This window comes from Suncus etruscus, chromosome 2 (assembly GCF_024139225.1).
Source record: "Suncus etruscus isolate mSunEtr1 chromosome 2, mSunEtr1.pri.cur, whole genome shotgun sequence".
In the NCBI taxonomy this organism is placed as follows: Eukaryota; Metazoa; Chordata; class Mammalia; order Eulipotyphla; family Soricidae; genus Suncus; species Suncus etruscus.
The window spans coordinates 26,988,027-27,011,980 of NC_064849.1; the positions used below are offsets into that span (position 1 = coordinate 26,988,027).

Genomic DNA, 23,954 nt, shown 5'->3' on the forward strand with positions numbered 1-23,954 from the left:
AAAATCACATAAAAAGCATCTTTAATGAACAATTTAACCAACTAAAAAAAAACCCTCTTTCAGAAGAAGATGAACAAATTCATACAGATCAAACTGAGTGAACTAAGGAACATGTTAGCAAACTATAGTAGCAGAATTACAGAGATGGAGAACCGTATAGATGATCTTGAAGAAAATTAGAAGCCAGCATTGATAAAGAAGTCAAAAAAAGAGGAAAAACAATGATAGAAAATATAAGATCCTTAATAAATAAAAACACATGAAGCAATGGCTAAATTAGAGGAATACCAGAAGGGGAGGAAAAAAGGAAAGGGAAAGAACAGGTAGTGAGAGAGATAGTAGTAGAGAACTTCTCTACCCTTAGGAAAGAAGAAATTCAAAAGGCAAAAAGAGTGCCAAAGAAAATAGATACTAACAGAACAACATCAAGATATTTAGTAATCCAAATGGCAAAACAAACAAACAAACAAAAACCAACCAATCAAACAAACAAAAAAACCTAAAGAGATGGACTTTTTTGTTGTTTGTTTTTGTTTTTGGGTAACACCCTGTGGTGCTCAGGGCGTAATTCCTGGCTCTACACTCAGAAATCACTCCCGGCAGGCATAGGGGACCATATGGGATGCCAGGATTAGAACCATGATCTGTTCTGGATTGGCTGTGTACAAGGTAAATACCCTACTGCTGTGCTGTTTCTCAGGCCCCAAGAGATGGATTTTTAAAGCAGTTAAGGGAGAAGAAAACCTTAAGTATGAAGGAAAGCACATAAGAATTAAACCAGATCTTTCATTTAAAACAATCCAGGTAAGAAAAGAGTAGAATGACACATTCAATCTACTGAAGAAACTTTCAATCTAGAATCCACTATCCGGCAAATTTCTCATGTAAAAGGGAAGAAGGGATACTAGTACTCTGAATAAAAAAAAAAACTTGCGAGAACACTCCGAATGCCAGGATTTCTTGGTGTGTTTGCCTGGTATGTTGGGGGCTCTGGGCAGGACAGCTAGCCATAGGACCCCTGGTGCAACTTTCGTGGGAGTCCCCCGACCCGCGGGGGTGTGGAGATGAAAGTTGCTAGTTATTAGTGGGTTCACTCGAGCAGAACCGACCTGTAAAGAAGAACTAGAGAGATTAGTAAAAGAAGCCTTCAAGACAACACATGCTGTTCAAAAAGGGAAGTTTATTGTTGGGGGATCAGCTTTTAAGGGCTGAAACACGTCAGGGGTGTTACAAATTTTACACCAATCACAGTTACAAGCATTCATTAGCATAAATTGGGGCAGGTAGTAGGGAGGGGCAGAGGTAGACCTGAGCACGTTTTACTAAAAGGCATAAGATTCAAACAAAGTTCTTAATAATGTTTGCTAACACAAAGGCAAACTCTATATTTTTCTTTCTGGCTGGATATATTGGGCTGCTCTGAATTACTTTATTTTTGTCTATTTCCTTTGTTCTCAAGGCATGGGCCTTTTGGTCACGTGGGTGGCCAGATTAGGAATTACTGAGGTGTCCTATGTTCCAGGTTTCATCAGCTAGGCTCCCCACACCCTGGGCTGACCACTTAGTCCAGGGGAACAAGATTCCCCCCACACCAGGCGGGTCTTCAGGGCCACGCCTGGTTAATCAGGCCCTGGGGGGAGGGGGTGAGAAATTCCTCCCTAGGCAGCCAAAAACTACAGAGGCTCGGCTGGGCCCAGAACACTCCGAATGCCAGGATTTCGTGGGCTTTTGACTGGTATGATGGGGGCTCTGGGCAGGACAGCTAGCCATAGGACCCTGGGCTGACCACTTTGTCCAGGAGAGCATGATTCCCCCCACACCAGGCGGGTCTTCAGGGCCACGCCTGGTTAATCGGGCCTTGGGGGGAGGGGGTGAGAAATTCCTCCCTAGGCAGCCAAAAACTACAGAACCGCGCGGGGGCGTACTTCATGTATTTCATGTATTCAGAATATTCCTTATTCTTATGTTATGTTTTCCGTATACAGAATGTTTATTTTGTATTCTCCCCTTTCCCACACCCCTACAAAGCTCTTTTTTACTCTTTAACTCTCTAACCCCTTCTCAAACATCACTAACCTAGTTTACTCTTTTTAACTTCAGTTTTGTAGAATCGTAATCACAGTCCAAAGCTGTGCATTGTGTGTGACAACCCCAAACTGTTTCAAGATACATAAAATGGACACGTATTTCTTTAGAATATTTTGTGTTTTTTCTCTGACAGCTATAATTCTTACTAAATGTTGTCTTATACAGTGATGATTCTAACCACTTTTTATCTTCTCTTTTTGAGCTGTTTAACAAGGAATTTTGGTGGAAGAGTCCCCCATTTTAATGCTTATGATTGAATCATGTCAATGGAATCATTGTAATTGTTCTTATGGCCCCCATATGTGCCAATAACACCATGTGGCATTGCTTCTTATTTGCATAGGCACATTAAAATGGGAAAATAGTATAAATACAATTAAAATCCTATCTAATAGTGATTGGAACACACAAACCTTGTAGTGCAAAGGGACCTTACACCCTGAACATTGACATAACGACCTGGCACAGACCTCAGAAGAAAGGGCATATTCCATTCTCCCCTGAACCAGGAAAGCCATCCACGAAACATCCAGGCTGGTCTATAACATCACCTGGAAGCAATCCTCTACCACGGAAGACCTACACTGCTCAGACTTCGACCTGCTCAAAAGAGACTTCCCTTAACACTGAGAAGACTTAACAACAACAACGACCTGCTTACAGGACAGGGCTCCCTGCATTGCCCTTTGATTGTGAGGTGAAAGGAGAGGATGCTCCACGTCCTGACTTCAATGTAAGATATGCATATTCCAGGATCTTTAATACAGAAACATGATACCAACAACAGAGACTGTGTGAAAAATAAAAGTGTGTTGGCACTACAATGTATTGGATTGGACGATCTAGCTTGCTTGGAGCCTAGACTTGGTCTTGTGCCAGGAAACTTCAGGGGTCGGGTCTCTTTGTACTTAGGCCAAGGTTATTTCTTTCCATGTCCCTCATATTTTGGTGGGCCTATGCAAACAACAATTGCCACTCTAACACCATTCTTACTGTGCTCCTTTGACTCTAATCCTTAAAAAGAACTCACTTAAAATTTGAGGTTAACTTAAGCTAATATGCATGTATATGGAAATGTAAGAAAATACTATGCCTGTAATGTTTAAGGAGTTACATAAGTTTTATAGCTTTAGATTGCCTTGTGTACTGTTAAGAAATATTATAATGTGTTACAATCTGGGGACTTGAGGGACAAAGTAATTGTACATGGATTCTGTCTTATTTATCTTAATGTTCTTTGGCTGAAATTTCAAAGTTAATATATCAGCAAGGGGACTTCTGAGAATTATGTTATGGGTGATTGTCCTTCCACTGTAACTTTACCTTGTCCTCTTACTTTGCACCCTTGTTCTCATAATTAAAAATAAAAATTAAAAAAAAACTTGCAATATTCATGCTAACCAAACTGACTCTAAATGAACTATTCAAGTATCAGTTACATAAACCAAATACTTAACTGTAACAGTAATAATATATATATAATATATATATATATACAATATATATATACAATAATACAATATGATGGTACAACAGCCCTTTATATTCTTTTTTTTTTTTTTTTTTTTTTTTTTTTTTGGTTTTTGGGCCACACCCGGTAACACTCAGGGGTTACTCCTGGCTATGAGCTCAGAAGTCGCTCCTGGTTTGGGGGACCATATGGGACACCGGGGGATCGAACCGCGGTCCGTTCAAGGCTAGCGCAGGCAAGGCAGGCACCTTACCTTTAGCGCCACCGCCCGGCCCAGCCCTTTATATTCTTAAATAGTTTCCTTAAATTTCAGTATACTAAACCAGTGGTCCTCAAACTATGGCCCACGGGCCACATATTGTATTTTATCTGTTTTGTTTCTTCATTGCAAAATAAGATATATGCAGTGTGCATAAGAATTCATTCATAAGTTTTGTTTTTACTATAGTCAGACCCTCCCATGGTCTGAGGGACAGTGAACTGGCCCCCTGTTTAAAAATAACTGAACTTTCCCATCAAAAGTCATAAAGTAGCAGATTGGATTAGGAAACAAAACCCAGATATTTGCTGTTTTGCAGGAAACACTCTTAAAATCTCAGGATAGACATAGGCTCAGAGTAAAAAGATGGAAAACAATTATACAACTACTAGAATACAAAATAAAACAAAAGGCTTTTTTGTATGGGATATAAATATGGGACAGCCATACTTATATCAGACCAAATTGCATTCAACCTCAAAAAAAATACTTAAAAACAAGGATGAATACTACTTACTGATCAGCTGAACAATAGACCAAGAAGTACTATCTCTGATCAACATATACACACAAAATGTAGAGTCAGAAAAGTATGTAAGACCTTTGCTCACAAACTGGAGAAACATATGGACAGTAATGTAATTGTAGTTACTATCACTATCACCAAAGAAAGATCCACTAGGCATCAAAAGGACATAAGAACCCTAAATGAGAAACGAGAAGACTTGGGACTAATGGATACATACAGGGGCCTTTCATCAATACAAAGAATCGATAAAACCAGGAACTAATTTTTTGAAAGAATAAACAAGATAGACAAACAATTGGCAAAATTCATTGGGGGAAAAAAAAGGAAAATGCTAAAATAAATTTGATTACTGTGACAGAGCAGAACTTCTGGATCCATAAAGAAAGACTCTATCCTAGATTTTGTTCTATGACCTGTGCAAATACCAGGATCCCTAATTACAGAGGACTGATTTTGACAGCCACACTGAACAGAACATTTTATGGCACCATAAAAAGACCTTAGGTTTGATAATGAGCATGTACAGAGCCTGTAGTTGTTCCTATGATAGTCTGCATCGTCGAGAAACGCTGTATCTCTTAGGCCAAGGGCATTCCCTTTCTAATTTCTCCAATACTTACTGTGCCTATGCAAAATAAACAAAAACAAAAACCCTTGCCACACTAGCTCCCTTTTCTTTTCCTTTTTCTTTTTTTTCCTTCTTGGTGTTGTTGTTTTGTTGTTGTTTTAAGTTGTTGTGGTTTTTTTTGTTGCTTGTTTTGGTTTTGGTTTTTTTCTTTTTCTTTCTTTTTTTATATTTATATTTATAGCTTCTAGATGGGCTTCTCCCAGCATTTTCTCTTTTTTTCCCATCAGAACCACAGAATTTGAATCATCTTGCTTTGCCTCATAAATTGAGGGGTTGGAAAAGTGGATGGTACCAGGAGAAAACAGTCATATGAACATTGAATGGAAATAAAAAATGATCAGACCTAAACACCAAACCCAAAGTCAACGACAACAGAATCAAGATAACACAATCTACAACAAAGGGGACTTAGCAGTCTATGAGGCAAGAGTGTGATATGTGATGCATTCTGAGAACAAGGGTGGAGGGAGGACAGCACTAGGTCATTCCTGGTGGTTGGAATGACCCAAATTCACTGTCACTATGTACCTTAAATATAAATTTGAAAGACTTTTAATTCACATTGGTCATAATAAAAATTATTTATAAAAAGAATTAGAAAAATGGGGCCGGGTAGGTGGCGCTGGAGGTAAGGTGTCTGCCTTGCAAGCGCTAGCCAAGGAAGGACCGCGGTTCGATCCCCCGGCGTCCCATATGGTCCCCCCAAGCCAGGGGCGATTTCTGAGCACATAGCCAGGAGTAACCCCTGAGCGTCAAATGGGTGTGGCCCAAAAACCAAAAAAAAAAAAAAAAAAAAAAAGAATTAGAAAAATAATGGAGCCGGAGAAATAGCATTGAGGTAGGTAGTTTGCCTTTCAGGCAGAAAGACTGTGGTTCAAATCCCGGCATCCCATATGGTCCCCCACACCTGCCAGGAGCGATTTCTGAGTGTAGAGCCAGGAGTAACCCCTGAGTGCAGCCGAATGTGACCCAAAAACCAAAATACTACTACTACTACTACTACTATTACTACTACTACTAAGTTCTCCAGTATGATGTTAATAAGGAAAAATTTTTTTCTCAATATTTCTTCATTTTTATACTAATTAAACTAATCACAAGGCTTATAATTTTCCATTCACCAATGATCCCCATTCCCTCCTCGCCATCTTTAGGACAGGTATTCTATTTCTCTCTTTTTCATTGTCATGGTAGTTGTTAGTGCAGTTATTTCTCTAACTTATTATTTATTGGCTTATTACTCTCTGTGGTAAGCTTCATATAATGGGCTGGTCCTCCAGCCTGCATTTCCTTGTCTTTGTTATTATTACCATACTGTCTTTTATTTTTCTAAAACCTCACAGATGAGTCAGACTATTCTGAGTCGATCTCTCCCCCTCTGACTCATTTCACTCAGCATGATGGTCTCCATGTCTATCCATGTATAGGCAAATATCATGACTTCGTTTTTCCTAACAACTGTATAGTAATCCACTGTGTAGATGTACCACAGTTTCTTTAGCCACTTATCTATTGTCAGGTATCTGGGGTGCTATTTATGATAACAATCTAAACTTTTAATGGGCCTGTTATACTGGCAAGCTGAGGAGCAAATGTTGTGGTTGGGATACACTCTGGAAACATGGTGGAAGGAGGTCAACACTGATGGGATTGTCCCTGATTAACTGTATATCTGAGACTCAACTATGAAGGATTATGTAAATCACAATAGTTTCAATAAAATAAAATTAAATAGAAAAGAATGAACTTTCTACATAAAAAAATTTTAAGGTGATAAAGCAAGGAGATTTAATTATTTAACATCAAGACACAGTGAAACTAGGCACTCACTTGAAATTTCAATCTCTGATAAGGTTACAGAGCATTTTTTATAGGTGTTTTTCTGGTCTCATAACAAATTGTGGGACAAAGGGAAATACAAAGCAATTTCTCAATTGGTTGTATCCTGATAATACACTGAGGTACATTGAGGCATAAAGAGCACATCAGGGGCCTTAGAGGGGGCCCTTGTGACTGGAAATCTTTGTGGTGGATAAACTTATTTTGGGTCTCATAGAGACATTTATTAATATACTAATTGTTTCATTGGCCCCACACTCCTTCCAGCAAAGGTAACAGATGGGTTTGGTCATTCTGTTTTGTTCTGGTTAGTTTTATGATTTATGACCTATTCATCTCTGCTTGGTTCTCAGAACAAGTTGCTCAGAACTCCCACCTCTGTTTGCCTCCCTGGTGATCTGTGCTTGACTCCCTACCTATGTTTCTGCCTCACCCAGAACTACAATATACCTAGAAAAGGCCTTTCTTAAGTGAATGGGTCATGGAAGAGCAGAGCAAAAACTGCAATTTAACTCATATATCACATGGCTTCACCATAGAAGATATGTTCTCCAACATGTAGTCACCTCTCTCTCACCTTACTGACCATTTTGTTTAAAAATATAAAAATTTCCTTACTCCTTTGTCCCGAGAGAAGACAAAATTTAATAAGAAACTTACCACAGGTATCTATGAAACTAGGGTTTTTTTTTTTTTTAATGCTCTAATTAAAGTTAGGGCTTTTCTCTATTATTCATTTTTATTTATTTATTTTTAGATTTTAGATTATAGCTAAAGGTGCTTAGGTATTATTCCTGGATCTGTGATCAGAAGTTACCCCTGGCAGTTTGGAGTGAGGGTGATGGTGTAGATTACATGCAATGCTAGCATCAAATTGGGGTCTGCACACAGGAAGGCAGGAGTCTTTACCATAGCACTATCTCATTGGCTCACTTTTTTTGGGTTTATTTAATTTAATTTAATTTAATTTAATTTTTTGTCACACTAGTAGTGCTTAGGGGTCACTCCTGCTCTGTATTCAGAAATTACTCTCGGGGGACTTGGAGACCATATGGGATAGTGGGGATCAAACACTAGTCATCTTAATGAAAGGTAAGCATCTTTTACCCACTGTATTATCTCTCCATTTCCAAGATGGGGGTTTTAAAACACAGGGCTTAGCTTGTTATGACTGTTTGCCCAGGTCAAATGTGACCCCCTTTATGGAGCCTCGCTTCCCCCCTGGGGCTGAGCCCCACTATTTGAGAAGCACTGCCCTAGGACAAGATTGTTAGGCTGCTTATCTGACATTCAAGACACCTTGAAGACATGAATGGTCTGTCCACATTGAAGAAAGATGGCAACTTGGAGCCAGAGCTGGCTGAGCCAACTAATTAAGGACTGAGCAAATTTAGCTTGAGACTAAAGCATCAAAGATCAGATTCCCTCTGGCCTGTAACCAGTGATGAGGCTAGCCCAGAGAGGACTGGATATCCTGTTGCTCAGAATGTTCAAATAAGGTATCCTAGCCCCATTCTCTTGGTTCCTCCAGATGCAAAGCCCATTGCCATAGGCAAGAGCCAGGGTGAGTAGCAGATTAAAGTTTTTTTAAATAAAGATACTATTTACATTTATTTATTTACATTATTTATTTATTATTTTTCACGGGATGTGCAAAAAATGATTTCTTCTTCCTAGGGGGGCATGACAGAAAATAATTGAGAAGCACTGTCCTAGGCTGACTTGGGGTGTGGTGTGAGACTTTGGAGGGAAGAGCCCCAAAGGGAAGAGTACAGACCAGGGCCTATCTCAGTGAGAAGAGAAAAAGGAAGCTAATAATATTAGATCTAACTCCCTCATTCTCTCTTCAAATCATTCCTACCAGGGCCCTGCCAGGAAGGGTGCTTTATTCTGTTTTAATTTTTACTTCATTATTATGAAAAGGCACTGAGATATTTTAACTTTAAAACTCATCTTTGGGTCCAGAGCTATAATACACTATAAGGTGTTTGTTTTGCACATGCCTGACCTAGGTTTGATCTTGGGCATCCCATAAGGTCCTAGAAGTTCCACCGGAAGTGATCTCTGAATGCAGAGCCAGGAGTAACCCCTGAGCATTTCTGGGTATGTTCTCAAAGCAAAACAAAATAAAACTCACCTTTTGGGAGTCCCATATCTTTTTGAGAGTAATAAAACTCAAGGGCTACTTGAGTTTTATTTCTCTTTATTAAGGGTGCTTTCCTTAGGCAAGTTGGGTGGGACAGGGCTAGCCCTGCCTTGAAGGAGATGGAAAAGAATAAAGGCACAAAAGGCAAATGCTAGCAGCAGCCCGAGAAGGGGAGAGAGAGTCCCCTTGTAAGAATCACATTTAGGGGGCCTGGAGAGATAGCACAGTGGCATTTGCCTTGCAAGCAGTTGATCCAGGACCAAAGGTGGTTGGTTCGAATCCCGGTGTCCCATATGGTCCCCCGTGCCTGCCAGGAGCTATTTCTGAGCAGACAGCCAGGAGTAACCCCTGAGCAACGCTGGGTGTGGCCCAAAAACCAAAAAAAAAAAAAAAAATTACATTTAGGGACTGGAGAGATAGCACAGTGGTAAGGCATTTGCCTTAGACACTAAAGGACAGTGGTTCGAATCCCGGCATCCCACATGGTCCCCCAAGCCTGCCAGGAGCAATTTCTGAGCATAGAGCCAGGAGTGGCCCCTGAGTGCTGCCGGGTGTGACAAAAAAAAAAAAAAAAAAAAAAAGAATCACATTTAGAAAATAATTCTGCTATGTCTCAGTCAGGGCCTACAGGTCTACAGGTCAGGCATTTGCCTTTCAGGCTCTGACCTGGTTCCATCCCCAGCATTATGTAGGGTAAGAAGCTACCCTGATCACAGAGCTAGTAGCCACTGAGCACTGGTGGGCATTGATTGTCCACTCCATATACCCCCTAAAAAATTCCAGTTGACTACGGCTTATCTGTGGGCAGGTAAGCTCACTGCCCAGCCTGGGGTTAAATTAATAATAAACCTTATTCAGAGCCATCTGGGCAGAAGCCATGACTTCTGGGCTCAACGCCAACAAGAGTTGCAGAGCAGGGGTTCTGAGCAATACTACAACAGGTAAGGTTGTTTCCTTGTACTCAGCCTGTTTGGGTTCTATCCCCAGGATCCTATACATTGATATGATCATGCAGGAGTAGTTCCTGAATGCAGAGTCAGAATTAATCCCTGAGCATAGAAGGATGTGGAAAAAAATGTTGCAGAGCAACTACTAAGCCAGGAGAAAGTTGAACTTTATAAGAATTTCAAGGTTGGAGGCTGTTGCTTTCTTGGGAATTTTAGTGCACAGTAAAACTTACTGTCTGGAATAGCCATGATTTCAGGCTCTGTCCGCTTCTCCTGAGGTCCTCTCAACTAGCTGTCACAGGAAACAGCCTGTTCTGCCATCCCCCCACACCTACCACTGCAGCTCAATAGTTTTCTTTGCCTCTTCTGGCAACCTGCACTGACCTGCCTGCAGTGGTTTGCATCCTGCTACATTCCTTTCCATTCTTCCAGAGACTGTTTCTGAAGATGAAGCTTGTTTCTTCTTCTGTAGGTTGAGTGCAGAGCATGTGTTTGTGGCATGAATGCTCATGAGGCTGGCACTTTCCTGGTACTCTGTCCATGGGGACCAACCCTTCCTTGAGAAGGAAGTGCACCAATTTTTGCTTCCCCATTTCTGGAGAGGTTCTTAACCTTCTACAGGTCAGGGATCTTTTGAAGAAACTGATCAAACTAACCAGCTCTCTCCAAGAACATAAACCTCAAAGCCTCGGTTATTTATTTTTTTTGGTGTGTGTGTGTGTGTGTGTGTGTGTGTGTGTGTGTGTGTGTGTGTGTGTGTGTGTGTGTAAAGGTCACACTAGGTGGTGCTCAGGGATTATTCCTGCCTCTGCTGTCAAGAATTATTCCTGGTGGAGCTTAGGTGACCATATGATGCACTGGGGATGAACCCAGGACAGCAGTGTGTGCAAGGGAAACACCCTTCCTGCTCTACTATCTATGTGACTTCACTACTTTGGGGTTTGAAGACTCCTAATAAGCCAGGTGAGAAGAGAATGGAGACAAGAAAAAAAAAATCTAGATTCCATAACCTCATTCTTTGAAGGAACTTTTTAAACACTGGAGCCAGAAAGGTAGTACAGAGTGGGAAGGGGGCTTGCCTTGCATGAAGCTGACCCAGGTTCGATTTCAGGCAGCACAAATTTTTTTCCTGAGCACTGCCAGGAGTGATTCCTGACTGCAGACACTGGAGTAAACCTTGATCATGGGAGGTGTGACCCCAAAACAAACCAAAAACATAAAAACAATGACACTGAGTGCACAGTTTATATCTTTAAAACATTATATTTAGTTATATAAAATGTATTTTATATATACATTATATATACACACATACATATATATCAATATCTCTTCCTCAATCCCTCAGCCTCATTTTTAGCCTCCCCTTCTCCTGCCTTCTGCCTTCTTTTTTTCTCTTTCTTTTTAAAATTTTATTTATTTATTTATTTATTTATTTATTTATTTATTTATTTTCTCCTGCTTTCTATGATAGAAGACCTCTGTCTATGATAGATAGCCTCTGTCACAAGTCTCTGTCACTTGGCATAAAAGTGGGCAAAGATTTTTGCTGGATCTGGGGCTGGGTAGGGCATATTTTGCCTTGCTGTTTGCGGACCCCGAGTTCGAACCTCAGCAGGCATCCCATAAAGGTCCCCTAGAACCACCAGAAGTGATTCCTGAGTGCAGATCTAGGAGTGATCCCTGAGTGATCATCTGGTTGTGCCCCCCAAACAAAACAAAACAAAACAAAACAAAACAAAACAAATCATGTTTGCTGTTTCTGATAGAAACAACATGGAGGTTTGTCGGAGTGCATGACGGTCTCAGCGGGACAGCAGCTGCCGGGGCGTCTGCAGATGTGGATAGATCGACAGACTACCGGGCGGCCAGAGCAGGTAAGGTGCCTGTCACCTGCGGCCACGCGCGGGGCGGGGCGTGGGCGGGCTCGGGCCGCGGGGAGGAGCCTCCAACTTTCCGTTCCGGGCATTGTGGGAAGCGGCGGCCGCAGCGCGCGCTCACCTGTCACCGCTGGCTCCTGCGCTCGCGTCCGCACTGGTCCCGGCGCGGGGGGCGGCGGCCCCGCCACCATGGTGAGTGCGGGCGAGCGCGCTCCTGGGGAGACCCGCGTCGCCAGGGACCCCGCTTCCTGCCCCACCGGGCTCCGACGGGGTGTGCGGCCCGGAACCCCCCTGACTTACCTGCCCAGGCACACACCTGCCCCGCACCCTGTTGGGACTCCCCAGGGCCGCCGGCGCCGCCTTTCATTCATTCTCCCAAGGTTGACAGGTGCTGCTGGAGACTCTGCGGGGGTCCAGGCTCTCTCTGCGGGGACGGGCGAGCGGCAGGGTTTGTAGAGAACCTTGTGCTTTCTGTGGGTGCCTGGAGATCCCTTAGGTCACTCTCTGCAGGTTGGACAAGAAGAAAGGCCTCTGGGAGGAGGTGCCACCTGAAGTTGTGAGCAGGGTGTGGGAGCAGAGAGAGCAGAGGTCAGAGAGCAGAAACCATGGTCAATAAAGACTTAGGGAGGTAGAGGTGAGGGGTAGAGCATGGTGGGAACGGACAGGTCTTGCAAGTGCTGAGGCCCCTGCTTTGGAAGTCTGGTACTGAAAAAAAATTTATAAAGTTGAAAGAAAGGAAAGAAAGTAAATGAAAGAGGAGAGGAGGGAGGGAGGAAGAGGGAAAGAAAAAAGAGAATAGAGAATGAGGAAGAGTAAAAGGGAAAAAAAGGAGGAAGGAAAGCAGGCCAGTAGAGGCAAGTGAGAGTTTGGATTTGGTTCTTTCTGGGTTTGGAGGGGCCTTGATGGACCTTACTGGTTTCCTTCTGAGCTTACACAGGATTTCATTGACTCCTGGTGCAGAGCTGAGACCATTAACACTCAGGGTTACCTGTTTGTGGAAGCACGGAGTGGAGGCAGGGAGACTGGTAGCAGTGTTTCAGGAAAGAGGACTTGGCTCCCTATTCTTGGGTGCAAGGCAGCCTTGTGCTCACCTTCCTTCTCAGGGTAATGTTTTGAGAGTGCATGGACCCCCTCCCTGCACCTATCCAACTTCCCCTGAAGAGCTCACTTCCCAATTACGAGGAGGAACAGAAGTGGTTTGTGGGGCCACTTGCTCTGGTAGATGAAAAGGGGCCAGAAGGTGCAGGGATAAGCACAGGAGAGCCATGGAATGCTGGTGGCAGAAAGACATGGGTTCCTGGAAAACTTGGGTTTCTCTGATTGGAGATAACTTTGCTGGTTGGTGGATGAAATAGGCGTGCAAAGATTTAGTGAGATGCTGTAGAGAATGGAGCTTTTCTTGTGGCCTGCTAGCTTTGTTACTTGGGCTGGAGATATGGCTCAGCCTACAAGCATCATTTCCCTATTGCAGGTGCAGGTAAGCCAGGGGCTGGGAATAGCAGAGGGTGGCTTCCAGTACAGGCAGGCCTAGATTTTTTATTTTAAATTTTGGGACCATATCCTGCTGTGCTCAGGGCTTGTTCCTGACTTTACACCCAGGAAACCTGGTGGTATTCAGGGAGACATATGGGAAATGTGGATCGAACCCAGGTCAGCCTCATGCAAGACAAGTGCCTTACCCACTGAACTATTTCAGCGGCCCATTTTGAGACATGTACCTGCTATGGAGTTTTTGTGCTGGTACGTGGTGGCATATGATCAATTGATTATAAATGTGCAGTTTCCCTAGGTCAGGTTCCCCTGGCCCTAGCTCTTGCCTAGAAGGAAGTAGGGGGTGTTTCTAAGTACCTGTGCTGGACTCACTATTGTCATCTTGGTCCATCCTTGTGACATGCAAATGAGACAAAGTATAGTATCATGCTTCTGTGCACTTCACTGACCTGGTCAGTGGTAAGTGCATGTTTGAATGATTTCTCCACATTTCTTCTTCTTCTTCTTCTTCTTCTTCTTCTTCTTCTTCTTCTTCTTCTTCTTCGTCTACTTCTTCTTCATCTTCGTCTACTTCTTCTTCTTCTTTTGCTTTTTGGGCCACACCTGGTGACACTGATGGGTTACTCCTGGATATGCACTCAGAAACCGCTCCTGGCTTAGGAGACCATATGAGATGCCAGGCGATCACACCACAGTCCATCCTAGGTTAGTGTGTGCAAGGCAAATGCCCTACTGCTTGTCCACTGCTCTGGCCTCCTTCTCCATCTTTTTGTGTCAGTTTGCTCATCTGTAAAACAGAGGTGATGAATGACTAACTGATAATAAAAGGCCTCTCCAAATATAGTCTGGGCCCCCTCAGACCTTTTCAGAAGTGCACAGATGTACACAGTTTCAGAGCAGTGCTGGTTTCTGTGTCCTCTTGAAAGTTCCTTTGTTGGTTTTCATATGACTGGATGTGACCTGGGAGAGTCCAGTAGGTGTGAGCACAAGCAGAAGTGAGAGCCCAAGTGTGTGCTGACACCAGCCACTTTGGAGGCTTGCTAAAATGTTGGGCCTATTTTGGGTTTTTGTTTTTGTATTTGTTTTTGGGCCACACCCAGCAGTGCTCAGGGATTACTCCTGGCTCTATGCTCAGAAATCACTCCTGCAGGCTCGGGGAATTATATGGGATGCTGGAAATTGAACCCAGGTCTGTCCCAGTTTAGCTGCGTGCAAGGCAAATGCACTTCTGTTGTTCTATCACACTGGTCCTCTGTTTCGATTTTTGATAGGGCTGAGAATTGAACCTAGGTACTTCAGATGCAGGGTATATTCTCAACCTTTGAGTCACAGCCTTGAGATTTGCTGAAATCCATTTCACTCCCATTATTCTTGTTTGTTTGTTTGTTTGTGGAGCACACTCAGTGATGCTCAGGGATTATTCCTGACCCTGTGCTCAAGGAATAAAATGGGATGCCAGGGAGCAAACCAAGGTCAGTTGCATGCAAAATAAGCACCTTACCCAGCCCTCATTCTTTTTTCTTTGTTGAGTAGTGATTGCTTTTAGAAATACTGCCACTGTAAACAAAAGTTACCTATTAATGTGTAACAGGTCTATTTTTAAACAAATTAATTTGGGCCAGAATTTCCCCCCTTCATTTATTTATAGTATAGCAAACATCCGTGATACAATCCAATGAAAGGCTTTTGGGGATGCAATTTATTTTGTTTCATTTTGTTTTATTTATTTTTTTTTTTTTGGTCACACCCAGTAGTGCTCCAGACTTCCTCTTGGCAGGGCTTCAAGGACCATATATGGTGCCAGAAATTGACCCCAGGTTAGATTCTGCAAGATTATTCTATTGCTCTGACCCTGGACTGGCTGTTTGTAAGAGTGCAGATAAGTCAGCTGAATGTGTGACTATGGCTGAAAACCTTGTGTGTAGCTGTTTACTCTGGAAGTGCTCAGTGACTATCGCCTCTCAGCTTTTAACACTGTCATGTGGAAAGAAGAGTCAGTGACTCTCATCTCTTGTCCAGGGCTATGTCTGACTCCTCAGCTTTCTCCTGCTTCTCTCTGAGTCTGGATTCTGCTGGGACACTAAGGATGTTCTGGCATCCTTCCTGGGACCTTCACATGAAGGGTCATTCTTGGTTCCTTGGTGCCAGAGAGCCAGTTTCTAGGCACATTCCATGGCACAAGCATCTTGGGTATGAATCCTTTGGGTGTGGATTGTGTGGCTTGAATTGGTGCAGTGTTCTTTTGCACCCTGCCTTTGTCTTCAAAATGTCTCCCTGGGGAAACAATGGTGTGGTGATTGTGTGTCAGGGATTCCACAGACAGACTGTTGAGCTCAGTGTCATGAAACATCCTACTGGGAAGAATTGACTGTTTTATGAAGATTTATGGATCTTTTCCCTCTCGCTCAGAGTAGCAGCTGCAGAAAGATGCACGTGAAAGCCTAGATGAGGGCCATGTTTGCTTTCAATCTAAGTCTTGCTCCGTCAGACACACCTCCAATGTTTTGATGAAGTCAGAGCAAACAACCTGGCTAGGGCTTCAGATCGACCTTTCTTTTGTGACATCTCTTCTCCCACTTCTACTATACAAATTATGGGAAATTATCTAATTTTTAATAGTGAGGAAGTTTTCATTTGAAGGGGACTACACACACCCAGTAGCACTCAGGGCTTCCTCTTGGCTCTACAGGGATCATCCCCAGTACGTGGAGGGGACAAGATGAAGTAGACAGGGATAGAACCTGGGGTTGGCTTTGGAAAGGGCAAGCACTTGCCTTCTCTGGACTTTATGTTTCTACTGAAGGCCAGCTTTTTTTTTTTTGTTTTGGTTTTGGGTCCATACCTGGCAGCGCTCAGGGGTTACTTATTCCTGGCTACATGCTCAGAAATCGCTCCTGGCAGGCTCAGGGGACCATATGGGATGCCGGGATTTGAACCAATGACCTTCTGCATGAAAGGCAAATGCTGTACCTCCATGCTATCTCTCTGGCCCCGCTTTTTAAAAGTTATTTATTTAAAAATATCTATTTATCGTTGATCGAGTTGATTCGTTTTTGTGGCCACAAACCCAGTAGTGTTCTGGGTTTACTCGTGGCTCTGCACTCAGAAATCACCCCTGCCAGGCTGGGGGAACCATATGGAGAATGCAGGAATTGAACCAGCTCTCTCCAGAGTCTGCCACATGCAAGGCAAATGCCCTACCACTGTGCTATCTCTCCAGCCCCTGAGGGCAGCTTTAATAAAACTGTGGGCTAAACTTTGTCTTGAGTGGTCTATATGCTTCTAAAAAGTTGAGTACTCCTTTTATTTTCCTGTTAATTTCCCTTATCCTTTTTGTTGTTTGTGACTGAGGCATAGATACCCTCACTGTATCCATAGGGTTTGATAAGAAAATTAGTTTGGGAACCCATTTAAGATTAGTTTATCTTCTATATCACTGTGTCACAGATCATTGGCTCACATTGGCCCTAATAAAAGAAGAAAAATAAAACCACACCATTCCATGAATGAGTTCCTTTTGACTTTAGACATACTAGTAGGATCATTTCCTCACACTCCCATCCCTTATCCCACTTAGAAAGAAAGAGAAATCTGCTAAGAATCTCCAGTTAGATGTTTTTTCAATGTTTTCCTGAGTCATTAGTTTATTTGGTTGTTGTGGAAACCAGAGGTTCTCACAGGTCTGAAGCTCCTCTGGTTCCTGTTCCTGTGACATCCCTGACCTTTCAGGAGAAATTTCCTCGCAGCCATTTGAGACTTCAGATCCTGATGGATAAGAACATGCACACATGCCAGAGGCCAGTGCCACTCTAATTTCTATAATACCTACCATGTGTTGCCAGCACCTGGTGAACTAGAGAAATGCTTCTTTCTTCCTGGCTATGAAAGTAGGGTGGTGGGGCCGGGCGGTGGCGCTAAAGGTAAGGTGCCTGCCTTGCCTGCGCTAGCCTTGGACGGACCACGGTTCGATCCCCCGGTGTCCCATATGGTCCCCCAAGCCAGGAGCAACGTCTGAGCACATAGCCAGGAGTAACCCCTGAGCGTTACTGGGTGTGGCCCAAAAACCAAAAAAAAAACAAAAAAACAAAAAAAAAAAAAGAAAGTAGGGTGGTGTTGGGAATGGGAACAGTAAGGAGGGGTCTCCAACTTCAGGTCATATCTCTAAAGTGAGAAATAAAATGCACTGATCATTAGGAAGAAGCTGGCCTTTGGGGGGAAAAATCCTAGAAAAAAAAAGGTCTTCAATTTGCCCATTGGCTGGCTTCTGAAACGCCTGTCTCAGAAGAGTTTCTGGAGGTACCTGAGGATATATATCCAGTCTCGGGTGTGGTGAGGCGAGCATACACACAGAGCACACTAATTTACTTCAGTGTCCACGGAGCCTTGCTTTTCTCAGTGACTAGCCTGGGGAGACAGAGTCAGGACATGATATTATGAAGACAGGGTACTAGTACATCTTTGGATCTTTATTCTTGGGTGGGGTGTCCTGGGTGCATTCCAGGAGCTAAATATAACTTATTCAGAACACTTAAGACATAGACTAACATCCTTTTCACCGAAACATGACTTTGGTGTGAGAGGCAAAATTTAACCTTGAAGGATTAAAACTTGTGAAATAACTGTGGGCTCACAGCTCCTGATCACTTCAGTTTTGGGAGTCAGTTTGAGCTAGGGTTCTTTGGGCAGGGGCCCACACATTTTCTCTGTGAAGGGCCCATCACCATACTTAAAGTTTTTGTGGTTTGCATCACAGAATGTATTCATGATAGAATGTAAAGGGATCATGGCTCCATTTTTTATTAATAATTTTATTTTGACCAAAGTGGATTATAAATTATTCCACAGAATATTTTAGGTACATAGTAACATTGAATCAGGAGCATTCCCACCACCAATGTTGTCCTCCCTCCATCCTGTTCTCAGCATGCATCTTATATCACTCCTCCTTTGTCCCTCCTCGCCCCCCCCCCCCCGGGCTGCTAGTATAAGTGGTCTCTTCTGTGTCTAGCTTGTTGTAGATTGGGTATTGATTCTGTTGTAGTTGGCTTTGGATTTGGTATTTAAGTCGGATCATTTTTTATTTCTGTTCAATGTTCATAAGACTGTTTGGTCTTGGTGCCCTCCATTATTTTCCCCTCAATTTGTGAGGCAGAACAAGATGGTTCAAGTTATGTGGTTCTGTTTGAAGGTAAGGAAATAAAGAAAAAGAAAAAAATGGGGGGGGGCAAATATTCAAACAAGCAAAAAATGGGAGGAGTCCTTTTAGAGACTATAAAAATCAGTTTAAGAAAAGAAATGGAGGGCTGGGCGGTGGCGCTGGAGGTAAGGTGCCTGCCTTGCCTGCGCTAGCCTAGGACGGACCGCGGTTCGATCCCCCGGCGTCCCATATGGTCCCCCAAGAAGCCAGGAGCAACTTCTGAGCGCATAGCCAGGAGTAACCCCTGAGCGTCACAGGGTGTGGCCCAAAAACCAAAAAAAAAAAAAAAAGAAAAGAAATGGAGGGACCAGAGAGATAGCATGGAGGTAAGGTGTTTGCCTTTCATACAGAAGGTCAGTGGTTCGAATCCCGGTGTCCCATATGGTCCCCTGTGCCTGCCAGGGGCGATTTCTGAGCGTGGAGCCAGGAGTAACCCCTGAGCATTGCCAGGTATGATCCAAAAACCAAAAAAAAAAAAAAAAAAGAAAGAAAAAGAAAGAAAAGAAATGGAAAAAGGAAGGAAAACATAAAAATAATACAAAAAAATCACCCCCCCAAAACAAAAACAAAACAATAATAAACAAACAAAAAACCTGAAAAGCACCACAGCAATAAAGACAACAACCAAACACTAACTATGGTCCTGAAATAAAGAAGAATCAAAGCACAGGAAAATAGCTTTATTGAAAAAAAACCACCAGGCTGGGTAAGCTTGGCCTGGAGACTATAGTTTGTTGGAGCATGTTCTTTTCTTTTTTGAAAGTTTTTGGTTTGTAGTCCACTCATGGCTTAATCTTAGTTCTGCACTCTGAAATCACTCCTGGCTGTGCTCAAGGGACAGTATGAGATGTGGAAGATAACACACAGGTAAGCACCTTAACCCCTTTGCTATGTTGACATCCACTGCTCCATGTTCTAAGGGCGTTTTATAGTCCGCAATCAAATGCCTAAACAAATATATTTGCTATCTGGCTACATAACCTTTTGGTTTGTTTGTTTTTGTGACATACTCAGAAGTGCTCAGGGCTTATTTCTGTCTTTGCATATAGGAATTACTCCTGGTAGTGCACAGAGTCTATATGGGATGCTGGGTATTAAGCCAAGGTTCTTTTTTTTTTTTTTGGTTTTTGGGCCACACCCGGTGACGCTCAGGGGTTACTCCTGGCTATGCGCTCAGAAGTCGCTCCTGGCTTGGGGGACCAAGCCAAGGTTCTTTAGCATGCAAGGTGAATGCCTTACCCATTATACACTCACCCTTGCCCCTAGCTACATATTTTGTGTGACACTCAATGTCAAATGGAAATATGGGTGCTAGAGAGAATGTATATAGGACCTTGATTTACTTCCCAGTACTGAATGTCCTCTCCACATTCTACCACCAGATGTGAATAAGCTCTTAATCGTCAAGCCACATCAAAAGGCTGATCATTGCTGAGTGGATCCCCAGTGATCCCACTCCAGCTTCTCTGGGTTTGTCCCCTGTGAAAAATCAAACATGTAAGGCTGCATGACCAAAACTTGCTGAGCGTTACAGGTTTCTAAGTAGTGACAGTTGAACATTGGGTCAAGTATAAGACCCTTCTGGAAGCTACTGGTCACTGTGTGAGGTTCCACACGTAAGGCTTCATGTTCTTTATGAGATCCTACATCCTATGTAAAGTCCTGTGCCCTATGTGAGGGCCCATGCGTGAAGCCTCATGTCTTGAGTGAGACCTCTGTGTATGAAGCCCCATATTGGTGTGAAATCTCTTGTATGAGTTCCCATTCCCTTTGTGAAGCCCCATGTCTTGTGTAAGGTCCCATGTGTTATATGTTTTCCAGTCCTGTATGATATTCATGGATGAGGCCCCATGTTCCCAGTAAAGCTCTGTTGAGAGACCCCATGTTGTGTGAGGCCCCACAGTGAGGCCCCATGTCCTGTGTGAGGGCCCTTGCATATGAGGCATCATGTTCTATGTGATACCCTATGAATGAGCCCCTGGCAGCTGCCTTGAAGCCTTTAGCACATCCCTACCCATTGTGGGTAGGCAGAGTATACAGTACAGAGGCCTGACTGGCTGTGCTCCATGACTTTGTGAGAAGGATTTGGTGATGTGTGCAGTCCTGCTCTGGGTGCCAGTGGGCATAATGGACTCTGGTTCTCCATCTCCTCCCAGGTTTTCCCCTGTTCATTCACTACCTGGGGGGATGTTTAGTTGGGAGAGGGGTCTGGTTTGTCAGCTGAGATTCTGTCCATATTTCCCCATTTGTGTGAAATACAGGGTATGTAAACAGAAAGTTTCCACTTGGGGTATGAAAGGACAATATTTGTTTCAGGGTTAGAGAGAAAGGGGAGTTTATTGCAGGTAAGAAGCTGTCCTTGCACACAGTATGGTCCAGGTTCAATTCCTGGTTGCTCCGTAAGCCCCTGAAATATGGCCAGAGTGATCCCTGAGAACAGAACCAGGAGTAAGTCCCTGAACACCTCAGGCCTGGACATTCTGACCAGAAAAAGAAAAAACAAAAAAGAACAGTATTTGCATCTGAGATTGGCTGATGTTTCTATGAAAAAAAATCTCACTTCTCTCACTTGGGCACTTGAGCAGAATTTCCAGTAATTCTGATTTATGCTATTTTCTAGATGAGAATTGAAAACAATGGAGGCGAATAACATTGATGGCTTTCTCACTTCAGTAAAGCTGAATCTCTGGGTCATGAGGCAAACAAATGTTTCTAGTTGTTTCATAGGACTGAACTTTAAGCCCAGAGTTGTTTGATGTCTGTCTGATCATTTCGGGTGGGTCTCTGTGCTCAGTAGAACAGCACAACATTCCGACATTCCATGCAATTTAAGCAGGCGCACCCTATAAAGCCCCAAGGGGCTGTATTCTATGGTGTCAGTAGTTTGGTGGTTTCAGCTGTCCCCTCATTGTTCTGGCTGTTTATATTAATAAACCCCAGGTCACCCCTGTTTATCTCTATCCCTGGAGAAAAAGATTAGGATTCTTAGCTTTTTATGTTTCAGTTGCAATTCTTAAGAGACTTGGTGGTGGTAGTGGTGGTGGTGGTGGAAAGACTCAATCTTTCATGAAAAGTGTCAGAGTGCCAACAGGTCAGGGGAGATAGCACTGTTGGGTCATTGTTGGATTATATGACCCCTGTCCCCAGCACAGTGCTGCAGGAATGGGGGTGAGGTGGGAGGATGGTGCTAAAAAGGCCTAGGCCTTTGCATGTAAACTTCTGATTTTGAAAATTTGTTTCCTCCCACATTCCCATGACCACTCCTCATTTCTCTGAGGATGGTGTGAGAGTACCCAGGGCTAGCTCTCAGATGGGCTGGGCTGATACCCTGTTCCCATTCTGTAAATGTTAGCACAGTAATATTGAAGAGAAACCAGAATGAACTCATGAAAAACCTGAAAACTGACTTGGGGCATTTGGTTTATTTATTTATTACCAGAGAAAAGTATTACAATAGAAGAGCTAAAGAAACTTAGAACTCCAGAACTGCAGCCGTTAGTGGCAAAAGGCCACAGTGGACATATCCTGTACTGGGGTCACAAATGATCACTAATCAGTGTCTGACACAGTTTCAGTTCCTCAAACAAGAACTTGCCTTCAATTTCTGGATCAAAAATTCAAGTCTTAATTGCATTGAGAAGTCTTTGTCTTTCAAAGTCCATCAGGTGATACTTGATGAATTCAGACACGTTGGTTGGGTTGACATCACTAATACTGGCATGACATAAGACTTTTTTCATGGATATTTCTTTTATTTTTTTATTTAAACAACTTTATTACATACATGATTGTGTTTGGGTTTCAGTCATGTAAAGAACACCACCCATCACCAGTGCAACATTCCCATCACCAATGTCCCAAATCTCCCTCCTCCCCACCCAAACCCCACCTGTACTCTAGACAGGCTTTCTATTTCCCTCGTACATTCTTATTATTAGGATAGTTCAAAACGTAGTTATTCCTCTAACTAAACTCATCCCTGTTTGTGGTGAGCTTCATGAGGTGAGCTATAACTTCCAGCTCTTTTCTCTTTTGTGTCTGAAACTTATTATTGCAAGAATGTCTTTCATTTTTCTTAAAACCCATAGATGAGTGAGACCAATCTGCGTCTTTCTCTCTCTCTCTCTGACTTATTTCACTCAGCATAATAGATTCCATGTACATCCATGTATAGGAAAATTTCATGACTTCATCTCTCCTGACGGCTGCATAATATTCCATTGTGTATATATACCACAGTTTCTTTATCCATTCATCTGTTGAAGTGTATCTTGGCTGTTTCCAGAGTCTTGCTATGATAAATAGTGCTGCAATGAATATAGGTGTAAGGAAGGGATTTTTGTATTGTACTTTTGTGTTCCTCAGGTATATTCCTAGGAGTGGTATAGCTGGGTCGATTTCCAGTTTTTGGCGGGATCTCCATATTGCTTTCCATAAAGGTTGAACTAGACAGCATTCCCACCAGCAGTGGATAAGAGTTCCTTTCTCTCCACATCCCCACCAACACTGCTTGTTCTCATTCTTTGTGATGTGTGCCAATCTCTGGGGTGTGAGGTGGTACCTAATAGTTGTTTTGATTTGCATCTCCCTGATGATTAGTGATGTGGAACATTTTTTCATGTCTTTTGGCCATTTGTATTTCTTCTTTGTCAAAGTATCTGTCCATTTCTTCTCCTCATTTTTGGATGGAATTAGATGTTTTTTTTCTTGTAAATTTCTGTCAGTGCCTTGTATATTTTGGAGATTATCCCGTTGTCTGATGGGTATTGGGTGAATAGTTTCTCCCACTCAATGGGGGGCTCTTGTATCCTGGGCGCTGTATCCTGAGGTGCAGAAGCTTCTCAGTTTAATATATTCCCATCTGTTAATCTCTGCTTTCATTTGCTTGGACAGTACATTTTCCTCTTTGAAGATGTCTTTAGTCTCAATGTCCTGGAGTGTTTTACCTCTGTGTTGTTCTATATATCTTATGGTTTTGGGTCTGATATCGAGGTCTTTCATCCATTTGGATTTAACCTTCATACGTGATGTTAGCTGGGGGTCTAAGTTCAATTTTTTTGCAAGTGGCTAGCCAGTTGTGCCAAATCCACTTGTTGAAGAGGCTTTCTTTGCTCCATTTAGGATTTCTTGCTCCTTTATCAAAAATTAGGTGATTGTATGTCTGGGGAACATTCTCTGAGTATTCAAGCCTATCCCACTGATCTGAGGGCCTCCCATATTCTTTTTCCCAATGATTGCTTTAGCTATTCTAGGGTGTTTATTGTTCCAAATGAATTTCAAAAGTGCCTGATCCACTTCTTTGAAGAATGTCATGGGTATCTTTAGAGGGATCACATTAAATCTGTACAATGCTTTGGGGAGTACTGCCATTTTAATGATGTTAATCCTGCCAATCCATGAGCAGGGTATGTGCTTCCATTTCCGCGTGTCCTCTCATTACTTGGGGCAGTGTTTTATAGTTTTCTTTGTATAGGTCCTT

At 42.9% G+C, this 23,954-nt stretch overlaps 1 protein-coding gene across 1 annotated transcript in view; it reads left to right on the forward strand.

Annotated features, from left to right (window-relative positions):
* Nucleotides 1-11,903: 11,903 nt before the first annotated feature.
* AP1S3 (adaptor related protein complex 1 subunit sigma 3) overlaps nucleotides 11,904-23,954 on the forward strand; it is an 84,650-nt gene continuing 72,599 nt past the window's right edge. Inside the window, exon 1 of the mRNA XM_049768168.1 lies at nucleotides 11,904-11,979. Coding sequence (XP_049624125.1) covers nucleotides 11,977-11,979 — 3 coding nt within the window. The 5' untranslated portion in view covers nucleotides 11,904-11,976. The remainder of the gene's footprint in view (nucleotides 11,980-23,954) is intronic.